This window comes from Mustela nivalis (genome assembly GCF_964662115.1).
Source record: "Mustela nivalis genome assembly, chromosome: 7".
In the NCBI taxonomy this organism is placed as follows: Eukaryota; Metazoa; Chordata; class Mammalia; order Carnivora; family Mustelidae; genus Mustela; species Mustela nivalis.
In genome coordinates this window covers 17,142,950-17,155,065 of record NC_139026.1, presented here as the reverse complement: position 1 = coordinate 17,155,065, position 12,116 = coordinate 17,142,950, and the positions used below count along the sequence as shown (strand labels likewise).

Here is a 12,116-nt window from a genome sequence, read left to right as displayed (position 1 = left end):
TAAGCAATGTACCTAGGTTCACAGAACTAACAAGTAGTGGGCTACTCGGGTGGCTCAGTGGTTTAAAGCCTCTGCCTTTGGCTCAGGTCATAATCTCAGAGTCCTGGGATCAAGCCCCGCAATAGGCTTTCTGCTTGGCGGGGAGCCTGCTTGCCTCTCTCTTGCCTCTTGCCTACTTGCGATCTCTGTCTGTCAAATAAATAAATAAAATCTTAGGAAAAAAAAAACTAATAAGTGGCAAGTAAGGAGTTCAAATCCAGACAGTCTGGCCCCAGAGCCAGAACCGTGAACAACCACCTTACCCTGTCTGGTGGGGGCCAAGTTAAGAACTAGTCACATTGGCCTCCTCCTGTTCTAGGACTGGGTCACATTTAAAAATGTCTGTCATTCTCAACTTGTGCTCTTTGTTTTCTAATAATGTATATGATCTCCACCCTGAGCCCTTAGCTCCCAGGTGCTCCCAAGTGTTGCCCAGATGAACTTCCCTAATGTCTTTCTGAGTTTCAGTTCTACATCCTAAAACCTTCCGCTCCAAGATCTGGAAAACACCTGCAGCCTCACTTTGCACTAAAAGTAAGAATGGGGAAATGTTCACCTTGCCTTTCTGTGTTTTACCCAGGGAAAATGTGGGAAGTGTCTCCAGCAACCGGTCTGCCCAGTTGGAACTAAACAACTAGTAAGTATTTTGTTTGCTTTAGTTAAGTAGTTTCCAGATCCCAGGAGGTCCAAATTAGAAAATGAACCTAAAAAAAAAAAAAAAAAAAAAAAAGAAAATGAACCTCAAGCATACCTCATTTTCACTGCCCACAATTCCTGTACTTGGTTTTAATTTCATTTTACCTTCATATACACATCTCTCTAAAGTCTTGAATCCATTTGTTTGAACCAAAGCAAATTTAATTAATACATAAATAGAAGCTGGGGTTCACATCAGTCAATATAATATACAATACAGGAAGGGATTTTTCACTTTCTACATCTTTTAGTCCTGGAAGCTTGTTAAGGATAAGAGCAAGAAATCTTATCAGAGAAGGGCAGACTCCATATCCAAAACCACATCTGTCTGGATGAGTTTCACCTGCCTGATTTGCTTTTATAATTGAAGTTACAATTTTCTCTAAGAAACAGATGGAAAACTTGGGAGAAGTAAACATATCTTTGAATTAATTACCAATGTTCCTTGTAGCTATTTATTGAGAAAGCCACTTCTGATAATGTTCCAATCATCACAAAAAATAGATACTTATGCACCTTTCCAATCATCACAAAAAATAGATGCTTATGCACCTTTCACAGCATAAGAACAAGAATTTCTGATAATACCAATGCTGATTCTCACACTAAAGTTTAATCTTGTTGTTACAGAATAATCTTATCTAATGTGCTCTACAATTCTCCCGAACTTGAGTTCATTCTCTAGACGAAAGTTCTTTTTACAGAGTACCACCTTAAGGTATAATAATTTGGATTTCGCCACCTGTTCAGTTCTGGCAGCCAATAGTGTGTTTTCGTGTCTTCTTACTTACAAAACAGCTCCAGGAAGACAACCCCCTCACTTTCCAGAACATTTCAGTGGGAGAAACAGCAATGCGTCCTCCACCTACTTGCTCTTAGAGACTGGAATTTCTCCCTCGCCCGAAAGCTGATGTAATCATCTCCATTTCACAGGGTGAAGAGATGAGGCGATGTATCTATACCATTTATTTCATGGGCAAGCGATCCCTGTTCATTGGGTGCCAGGCAAAATGTGTGAAAACCATCATTGTGAGTATAACAGTTGAATCGTCCTTCTAATGCCTGCAGCAGCATGGGGAAGTTTTATCATATGTCACACTTTTCAGATGGCTTCCTGTCGATTCCTTCTGCCTCTCCTCTTCCTCCTTCTCTTCTCATTGTCCTTGTCATGCAAGGTAGTGGAGGTAGCAGGAAAACTCTGGACAGCCACATATGTCAGGAAACTGGGAAAAGCTCCATTATTCAATTGCATGGTAAAGGACTGAGAGCCTAGGAGGACTTCCTCATTGTCACAACAGGGACAGAGGAGATGGGCGGCTTCCTAAGGAAAGAGAAGGGGCACCTGCTTGTTTAGAAAGTAGGACCCCAAAGCTAAGCCTGTCTGCACTGCTGCTTTGGAATCTGCTGGAAATTTCTTTATCTTTATCTGCTGGAAAATTCTTTAGAACTTCCTGTCCTACCTCTTCCCCCTAGAAGACTAGCCATAGCCTCTGCCTATCCTACAGACGCAAGACTGTTGGGCCTTTAAGCTGCAGAGGTTGGAGCTGCAGAAGAGTCTGTGCGGGTTTGGGGTCTTGTTTTCCAGTATCCAGAAATGTTTTATCAGAACATAGCTATGCTCACCCATTTATTTCTTAATGAAGTATAATTAACATATGATGGTATATTCGTTTCACACGTACAGCACAGTGATTTGGTAATTCTCTATGTGGAACAAAACAAAGGAACAAAGAAACAAAAAAAAAAAAAAACAATGAGAAAAAAACAACAACAACAAACAAACAAAAAACAGCAGATTCTTAAACACAGAGAACAAACTGGTCATTGCCTGAGGTGGGTGGGGGAATGAGTGAAATCAATGAAAGGAATTATGGGTACAAACTTCCAGTTACAAAATAAGACAGAGATGAAAAATGCAGCATAGAGAACATAGTCAGTAATCATGTAGCAACACTGTATGGTGACAGTGTCAGCACTTCCAGAGCTGAGCACTGAGTGGGGCAGACATATGTGTGTTCGTGCCCTCAAGGGTAAAGGCATCTGGGGCACCTGGGGGGCTCAGTGGGTTAAGCTTCTGCTTTCAGCTCAGGTCATGATCCGGGGTTAGAGCCCCGTGTTGGGCTCCCTGCTGTGCAGGAAGCATGCTTCCCCCTCTCCCTCGGGCCCTCCCCCCACCATGCAGGCGAACGAGCGCATGTGCGTGCACTCTCTCTTTCAAATAAATTAAATAAATAAATACTGTTTTTTAAAAAAGAATATAGCCATCAGTGATGGGGATTAAGGGGTGCTCTTACCATGATGAGCACTGGGTACTATATAGAATTGCTGAATCACTATATGGTGTACCTGCAACTAATATAACATTTTATGTGAATTCTATTGGAATTAAAATTAAAAATTTAATTAAAATTTACAAAAAAAAAAAAAAAGAGAGAGATTTACTTCTTTTTTTTTTTTTTTAAGATTTTATTTATTTATTTGACAGAGAGATTACAAGTAGGCAGAGAGGCAGGCAGAGAGAGAGAGGAGGAAGCAGGCTTCCTGCTGAGCAGAGAGCCCGATGCGGGACTCGATCCCAGGACCCTGAGATCATGACCTGAGCCAAGGCAGCAGCTTAACCCACTGAGCCACCCAGGCGCCCAAGAGAGTTACTTCTAAAACGCGGAAGGCTTCCCCTGATGAGAAACACACCAGGAAGGGGCGGGGCTCCTGGATGGTGACAGCTAGCTTCTCCCCCTCCCCCCCTGCTGGTATCAGCTGCATTGTTCTTTTTTTTTTTTTTCCCCTAATTTTTTAAAATTTAACTTTATTTTTTCCGTGTTCCAAGATTCATTGTTTATGCACCACACCCAGTGCTCCATGCAATACATGCCCTCCTTAATACCCACCACCAGGCTTACCCATCCCCCCACTCCCTTCTCTCCAAAATGCTGTGTTTCTCAGAGTCCACAGTCTCTCATGGTTCATCTTCCCTTCCAGTTTCCCCCAATTCACTTTTCCTTTTCTTCTCCCAATGTCCTCCATGTTATGCCTCATGCTCCACAAGTAGGTGCAACTATATGATAATTGACTTTCTCCACTTGATTTATTTCACTCAGCACAATCTCCTCCAGTCCCGCCCGCTGCCTCGTTCTTCACTCTGCTCCCACGGCCTCCTTTCCCGCTGGTCTTCATCCTCATCTCTCCCTTGTCGTTACCCTTTCTCTCTTTTCTGCCTCCCCACTGCATCCTGCCCCTGGCGGCCTCCAGGTGCTGTCCAAGCTCCTGTGCACACCCAGCCCCACCCGCAGGATCTCCAGACCGCGACCAGGGCAGAACCCCGGGAGATGGAGGTGGGGCCTTGTCTGAGCCCAGCCTTGTCCCTTGGTTTCAGACGAGAGAATGCTGTGCGGGCTTCTTCGGTCCCCAGTGTCAGCCCTGCCCAGGAAGAGCTGAGAACGTCTGCTTTGGAAACGGGATCTGCTTGGACGGAGTGAACGGCACAGGCGTGTGCGAGTGTGGAGAGGGCTTCTCAGGCACGGCCTGTGAGACCTGCGTGGAGGGCAAGTATGGCCCCCACTGCGACCAAGGTACGCACCCTCCTCCCTCCCCACTGAGCCGGACCTCCCCACTCACTGAGCGAAGCCCCAGGGCTGGCAGAGAAGTGGACCCTCAGTGCCCTAGCTCACCCGCCGGGCTGGAATCCCACCTCCGTTAACACGTGAATTTTAAGAATGTGGGTGTTGTGTAATTTGCAAAGAACAAGTGTTTTCCAAATATTGGCAGTCACTAATGGACCTACCAACCCACCCCCAGTCCCCTCCTTCATCTTCCCCAACCAACTGCATGTTTTTGTGTTTGCCTTTGCACACGGATCCTCACAGCCTCTCAAGTTTGGACATTGCTTGATAGTTTGAAATGCCCCTTTGTGCACAGTGTCTGGTGTAGCCCACACAGGAACCTTATGTACCCATTGTACAGACTAGTGTATTAAGGCAGAGCGGAATGACTTCCCTTAAGGTCACACCTGGTGGGAGGCAGAACTGAGATTTGAATACGTCTCTTGCTTGGTCCCACATCCTTGCTCTTGAATCATGCAGTCCTTTACCTGAAGACTATTCTATTAATGCACCTTCAGCAAGCCACATGTTTTAAGCTGTTTTCACAAAAATCATCGTCCGTTTGCCTTCTCTGACCTTGTGCCCAAGGACACACACACATGGGAGGAATTGCCTAATCCATGATGAGAAAACAAGGCATTTTTTTCTACCCTGCCCTAAAAACCATACATTGGACATTTTTTTATCACTGCTTGGTCATCAGCGTTCCACGCCAGACAAAACCAATATATAATTGAATCATTACAGTTGGACCATATCGTATATCGTTGCAACTAGAGTGCTGACTCTTTCTGTCATTTGGAAGCATCCTCTGCTTCCACTCGTGCAGGTCTTCCTAACCAGCGATTCGTACATGACCTTCATGGGGTCCAGCAAAGCCCAAATCTGCATGTTTTTCTTAGAGGAAGGCATCCAAAGCTTTCCACCAGCTCTTAGAGGCTCAAGGTGCTGCTGCGTAACAAAGGAATCGGCTTTTCTACATTGTTAAAGAAAGCAGTGCCTCCCCAGGTTTATATAAACCTAGTGGACAGGCCTTATGGAACAAACATGGTTCCGTCCCTGGGCGTTGCACACAGTTCTGGGTCCTCTGCAATGCTTAGCTAAGGACACTCTCACCCTGCTTGGGTTGTGAACCCACAGTGCTACACGGTCCCACAACAGTCTCTATCAAATTATGCCATGATTTGACTTGATCTCCTGTGTCCCTGCCCTTCCCATGATTCCAGCCCTCCGTTAAAGACAGTGGTTCTCTGGAACCAGGTGGGAGAGTAAAGTGCCCTTCATGTGAAATGTGTCTTCATGGTAAATGATAATGAGTTCCAGAACGCGGGTCAGAGGGCTAATAATCTGTGGGCACTTTTCCACTTAGAGTGTTCTTGTGTCCATGGGAGATGCAACCAAGGACCCTCGGGCGATGGCTCCTGTGAATGTGATGTTGGCTGGCGGGGAGTGAGTTGCGATACTGGTAAGGGCAAGTCTCTCAGTCCTTATGATGTGTTCTTAGCCCCGCTTCCAAGCAGCTACACTTCTGTCTTCCTACAATAGAAATGACACTTTTAGGAGGTGCCTAGGCGGCTCAGTCCATTAATTGTCTGCCTTCAGCTCAAGTCATGATCTTGGGGTTCTGGGATGGAGCCCCATGGTGGGCTCCCTGATCAGTAGGGAGTCTGTCTCTCCCTCTCCCTCTGCCCCCCAGTGCTTGTTGTCTCTCTCTGTCTCTCATCTCTCTTACAAATAAATAAATAAATAACATTTTTTTTTTTAAAAAGGAAAAAGAAATAACACCTTTATTACTTCCTTGGGCAACCAAAGTAGCCCTATTTGCCACAAAAAGTTTGTAAAATAAAGAAAAGCAGGGGTGCCTGGGTGGCTCAGTTGGTTGAGCATCCTACTCTTGATTTTGGCTCAGGTCATGATCTCGGGGTGGTGAGATCGAGCCCTGTATGGGTCTCTGCGCTCAGCAAGGAGTCTGCTTGAGATTCTCTTCCTCTTCCTCTCTCTGCCCCTCCCCCTGCTCAAGCTCACACTCTCTCTCTCTCTCAAATAAATATATCTTTTAAAAAAAGAAAAAAAGGAAAGCAGAAGAAAATAAGAAATACATTTCCACAGCAGGAACAAACTATCATTAATATTTTACATTAGGCTTCTATCCTTCTCCTAGGTAATAAACGTGTGGATGAGACCACACTCGGCGTAGCGTTACAGCCTACTTTTTCATTTCACAATATGTCATGAATATCTCTCCATGTGAATAAATATTGATAAATATCATTTTTAATTACATCTTTCGCACTTGTCTAACTAATTCATTCCTCAGTATTTCTAGAGATGGGATTTCTGAATCAAAGTTAGCAGTTCGGGTGAAGGGTTTGCTGCTTATTGCCAAGTTGTCCCTCAGAGAGTACATCCATTTAACTTCCCACTGACAGGATCTGAATAGGCCCATTTCCCCCAACCCCAACCACACTGTACTGATGTGGGGTTTTTTTTTTTCCTCTTTTTAAAGATTTATTTATTTGTTTGAGAGAGAGAGAAAATGCGGAGGGGAGGTGCAGAAAGAGAGGGAGAGAGAAACTTAAGCAGACTCCCTGCTGAGCCCAGAGACCAACACTGGACTCACCCCATGACCTGGAGATCATGACCTGAGACAAAACCAAGAGTCAGACACATAACCGACTGCACCAGCCAGGAGCCCTGCACTGATGTTTCTCAAGGTGCTCCAAGGACGGACCTCCAGGCTCACTCTTCCTGCTTTCCTTACTGGGGAGAAAGACCCAGCCTACCTCCACATGCTCACCCAATCTAGACACCACCCGCTTGGTCTTAAGGCCTTCCACACCCACCTCCTCACTCCCTCGCTAGCATGTCCACATTCTTCTAACCCCACAACCCTCCTGCTGCTCAGCTCCCAGCAGGAGCCTTGGGATCTGTCCCTCTGCCCTCTGTCCAATCTTCCTCAAGTGCACCCTCCACACGGCTGCCAGAGAGAACTTTCCAAAACATAGATGTCTTAGTTCGGGCTGCTATAACAAATACTAGAGACAAGATAGATTATAAGCAGCCAAAATTTCTCCCTCACAGTTCTGGATGCTAGAAGTCTGAGATCAAGTGCCAGCACCATGAGGTTCTGGTGCGAATCCTCTTCTGGGTTGCAGCCAGCCAATCTCTCATGTCCTCACACAGCAGAAGAGGCCAGGGTGCTCTCTGGGCTCTCTTTTATAAAGAAACCCATCCCATTCATGAGCGCTCCACCTTTATGACCTGACCATCTCCAAAGGCCCAACCCCCAATACCATCCCCCTGGAGATTAGGCTTCAAGACATGGAATGACAGGAGAAAGGGGACACAAACATTCAGCCCATAGTCATAGGTCAGATTCTACTTCCCACCCCCTGCCCGGACTTGACAACCTGCTATGGTTCTTCGTTGCCTCCAGGAGAAAGTTCATTGCCTGCAAGAGAAACTGCTTGGCAGGGAGGAGGACAAGGCTCTTCACCAGTTGGCCCTCACCCAGTTTTCCAGGCTGGTCTCCGTGCACACCCTGCACAAGGAGTTTCCAGCCTAGACGTGGAAATAAATGTTCAATAGTGTTCGAACACTAATGGCATGAGCGCACAGAGGAAAGAGCCTGTAGACTAGAGCGAGGAAGAGAACTCCTTTGTCGGGTGCAAACGCCCCACTCCCGAGCTCATGGCAGACATCACTGAGGCCACACACAAGGGCACCTCATCCCACCCAAAGGGGCACAGCATGTCGCCACTACCTGCTCACTGACATTCTCAAAGATTTAGAGCACCTTTCAGAGAGGAGGACCTAAAAGATGACAGGGAGTTCAACCAACAGAGAATGGCAAGATAAGGGATTTCCAGGCTCAAGGAAGAGCAAACATCAAGACACAAAATCTGGGGCGCCTGGGTGGCTCAGTGGGTTAAGCCTCTGCCTTCAGCTTGGGTCATGATCCCAGGGTCCTGGGACCGAGCCCCGCATTGGGCTCTCTGCTCAGCAGGGAGCCTGCTTCCTCCTCTTTCTCTGCCTGCCACTCTGCCTACTTGTGATCTCTGTCTGTCAAGTAAATAAATAAAATCTTTAAAAAAAAAAAAAAGACACAAAATCTCATTGCACACATTCCAGCCCACGAAGCCTCTCACTGTTGCCTCTGACGCAAAACAGGCCACTCTGACAGTCAAGTCTCTCTTTCCAGACCTTCTAGGTGACTCGACGAGCTTTAATGAGATTCTATCCCAAAGGCTCTTAACACAAGCATTTTCCCCAAAAGATACTCTCTCTTCATCTCTAATGATTTCTTTCTGGATCGTCTCCTGCTGGGAAATCTCTGTTAGGGGGGCATCCAAGGGCAAGAGTCTATGCTGTTCCAGGAAACTTAGGAATGAATTGAGCTAATAGGTAATAGGCACCTGCTGTGCGCCTGCCCGGCCCTGGGTTATTTTTGCATATGCAATAGGAATAAAATAATATTTTAATATTCATTATAATTGGGTTTTGCTTGTTTATATCACCCCATAATAAAATGATGAAAATATAAACGAAAGTAAAAAATCAGGCCCCAGGGAGGAACACGCATCGACATCCAGAGCCTGAGGGAAGATACTGCGTTTTACTGTCCCTGCAGCCTCGCTGTGTGGCACAGGGCCTGGCACACAGTAGGCATCTGACCAACATCAGGATATCTGACCTTCTCATTTGGCTCTGAGCTTCCGGCCAGCCCATGCAAAAGAGGTTTCACAAGGTCACAGAACTTTACATGGTTCACATGATGCATAAAATTACTTTTGAGGAATTAAGTCTTTTGTTAGCACCAAGTACTCAAAGAACATTTTTGAGGTAGGTTGAGTGTGAAAGGACTGACCCAACAACTGGTTCTCTTTTTCAGAGATCACAAAAGATGACTGCAATGGCATATGCCACACGAGCGCCAAGTACGTACCTGGGAACTTTCTTTGGGGGTGATGCAAAGGGGATGGTCTCCTAGAAGCGTCCGCCTCACAGTAATCGTTTTCTGAGACGTTTTCTGAAGAGATAGGATAAAATCAAGTATAAAATGAAAATTCCCTCTGAAAAGGCCACCATCTCTTGCCAGATGCAGCCTTTTAAACAAGCTGTCCCCTGAGTTACTTGGCCTATTGGCAAGAATGTCAGCTGTTATTCCCAGTTCAAGTCACAGGGACCCTTTCATAGAAGCCAGGGGCAGGCCAGTGCACCTGACCTTCATCCAACCTTGCTCCCACTTCACCGCCAAGCCTTACTTGTTCAGACTTCAGCTTCATACTCCTAACTCCCAGAGGGGCTTTGACTTGAATTCAAATCGGCCTCTGTCCTTTTCATGTCTGCATGACCTTGAGTCAATTACTTTATGCTTCTAAGCCTCAGTTTCTCCATCTATAAAATGGGACTAATAATATCTGCTTGTTAGAGCTATTCGATATTGTGTATGTTCTACAAAGTAATGTGCAAAGCACAGCTCCGAGGACATAAGTGGCTCTCTAAAGATGGGTAGCTACCCTCCCTATCTCTGGGCCGATGCCTCCATGTGCACACCCTGCGGTTTTAGCTGCCCCTGGGGGGCGGGGGCTGTGCTACAAATGACCTCTCTTTCCAAAGCTTAGGCAAGACCTGGAAGAGCCACGTGGGAGCGGGAGCTGGGATGCTGCCCATGAAGGGAACAGTGTTGCTTTTTGTTTGTTCGCTTATTTGTTTGTTTTCCACAAATAGCCCTTGCCCTTTCTCATTGCAGCTGCCTTCTCAATCCAGACGGTACAGCCTCTTGCAAATGCACAGCCGGATTCCAAGGGAATGGAACAGTTTGCACAGGCAAGCGAGGAGCGGGTCTGCTGGGGGGACACAAGGCTAGTGCAAGTTGTTGAGAGGTCTGTGTTCCTGCAGACTGAATGGGCAGCCGCTACCAGCTGCTGATGGTTACCTGAATGGAACAGGGCCACTGATGGGGCCCCATGGCAAGAAAACTACTATTTACAGACGGGGCATGTGTTGGCTTAGGAATGGGTGGGTCAGTTGCACCTGTTCTCTTCTCCAAACAGTGGTGTACGACCTTGACCATGATTGAAATCACCTAGAGAACTTTAAAAACACTGGTTTGATTGACCTAGGGTGTGGCCCAGGCATGGGGACTCTGGAATGGGACAAGGACTTAAATCCCGGTTCTTCCTCCTACTACCCACGTGGCTTTGGGTGGGTCTCTTACCGGCTCTGAGCCACCTTAGTTCACTTACAAAGTAAACAAAACTGTCTACCCTGCTGAGTGGTTTGGGCATGAAATGACCTCTCTGTACAGCGGCAGGATGAGACAGCAGCTTAAAGTAGCCCTAGCATCAGACCCTCCTGGGTTTGAGTCTAAGTTCTTATCATTTGTGCTATCTTGGGAAAGTTGCTTGACTGATCTTTGCATCGTTTTGTTTTGATTTTTTTTTTTTTTAATCTGCAAGTGGTGGATAGTAAGAGAATCTCCCTCACTGGACTGTTGGGTGATAACCTGGATTAATCCCTGTGAAGTACTTAGAACAGTCTTGGCACAGAGCATACTCAATAAATGCGAGCCAATATTCTTATGGGGCCCACCACGTATTTGGTGCTAGAAAAGTGGAACCACTTAGCATCATCTTCCTCTTATGCAGCTTGTCCTGACAGGCTTCAGTCCAGATGGTAGTGGAGCTGGACAGTGAACCTACCAGCCTGCTTTCTAGACCATCTCCTCCTGGGGATTGCCCCAGTGTGCAGGCCCCCTGACCCAGGGCCCAGATGTTTCCTACAGCAGGGATGTGCTCAGTATGCCAGGGAAAACTGCGGGAAAGGGACAACAACTGGAACGTTTTTCTTGCCCTCTGCTTTTGGAAAAACAGCAAAAGCAGAAGACACAAGTTAATAGAACAGCCAACATTTGTGTAACACCTTCACATACATAATCAGATGGGTGTTTCTAAACTTGTGAATAAACCTCGATGGGTGGACCCCAAGGTTCATATTAACTAAGCAGCTTGTCCAAGGTCACAGTGTGGGACTCCAAGTAGATCTGGGTCTTTGATCTACTTTGAATTAATTTGAGTACCTGTTGTGAGGCCGAGGTCCAAGTTCATTCTTTTGTATGGGAAGACCCAATTGTCTCAATATCATTTGTTGAAAAGATTTTTCTTTCCCCCATTGAAATGTTTTGGCATCTTTGTGGAAAATCAGTTGACCTTAGGTATATGGGTTTATTTCTGGACTCTCGGTTCTATTCCATATATAGACATCATTTATTGGCTTAAGAGGAAGTTTCCTTTTATTCCTTGCCTTTTGAGTTTCTATTATTAAAGGCAATGAAATTTTATCAAATGCTTTTGTTCCTTCTATTGAGATGACAATGTCGGTTTGTCTTCTATAATTCTATTGATAGGCTGTAGCACGTTAATTGATTTTTAAATGTTCAGCCACCTTTCATTCCTGCAAAATTCCCACTCGATGATGGTGTTTAATTCTTTTTATATATTGCCAAATTTGATTTACAAGTATTTTCTTAAGGATCTTTGTGTTTACATTCGCAAGGGATATTGGTCTGTAATTTTCTTCTGCCGACTCTGTCAGGCTTTGGTCCCAGGGTGATACCGACCTCATAAATGAATTGGGAAGTTCTCTCCCCTCTTCCAGTTTTGAAAGAGTTTGTGAAAATTGGCTCTTTATCCTCCTTTAAATGTTTGGTAGAATTCCCCAAGGAAGACATCTGGGGATTTGTGTTCTTTTGAACTCTTCATATTTAATCCAGTTCCTGAC

At 45.7% G+C, this 12,116-nt stretch overlaps 1 protein-coding gene across 3 annotated transcripts in view; it reads left to right on the top strand.

Moving 5' to 3' along the window:
- STAB2 (stabilin 2) overlaps window positions 1–12,116 on the top strand; it is a 165,472-nt gene that overhangs the window by 104,262 nt on the left and 49,094 nt on the right. For all 3 annotated transcript variants that reach the window (XR_014313870.1, XR_014313871.1, XM_082739101.1), the window contains exons 36-41: window positions 620–676; window positions 1,669–1,764; window positions 4,109–4,304; window positions 5,704–5,799; window positions 9,226–9,271; window positions 10,087–10,163. Coding sequence is in view for 1 of the 3 variants with exons in the window: in XM_082739101.1 (XP_082595227.1) it covers window positions 620–676; window positions 1,669–1,764; window positions 4,109–4,304; window positions 5,704–5,799; window positions 9,226–9,271; window positions 10,087–10,163 (568 nt within the window). In the remaining 2 variants the exon portion in view is untranslated. The remainder of the gene's footprint in view (window positions 1–619; window positions 677–1,668; window positions 1,765–4,108; window positions 4,305–5,703; window positions 5,800–9,225; window positions 9,272–10,086; window positions 10,164–12,116) is intronic.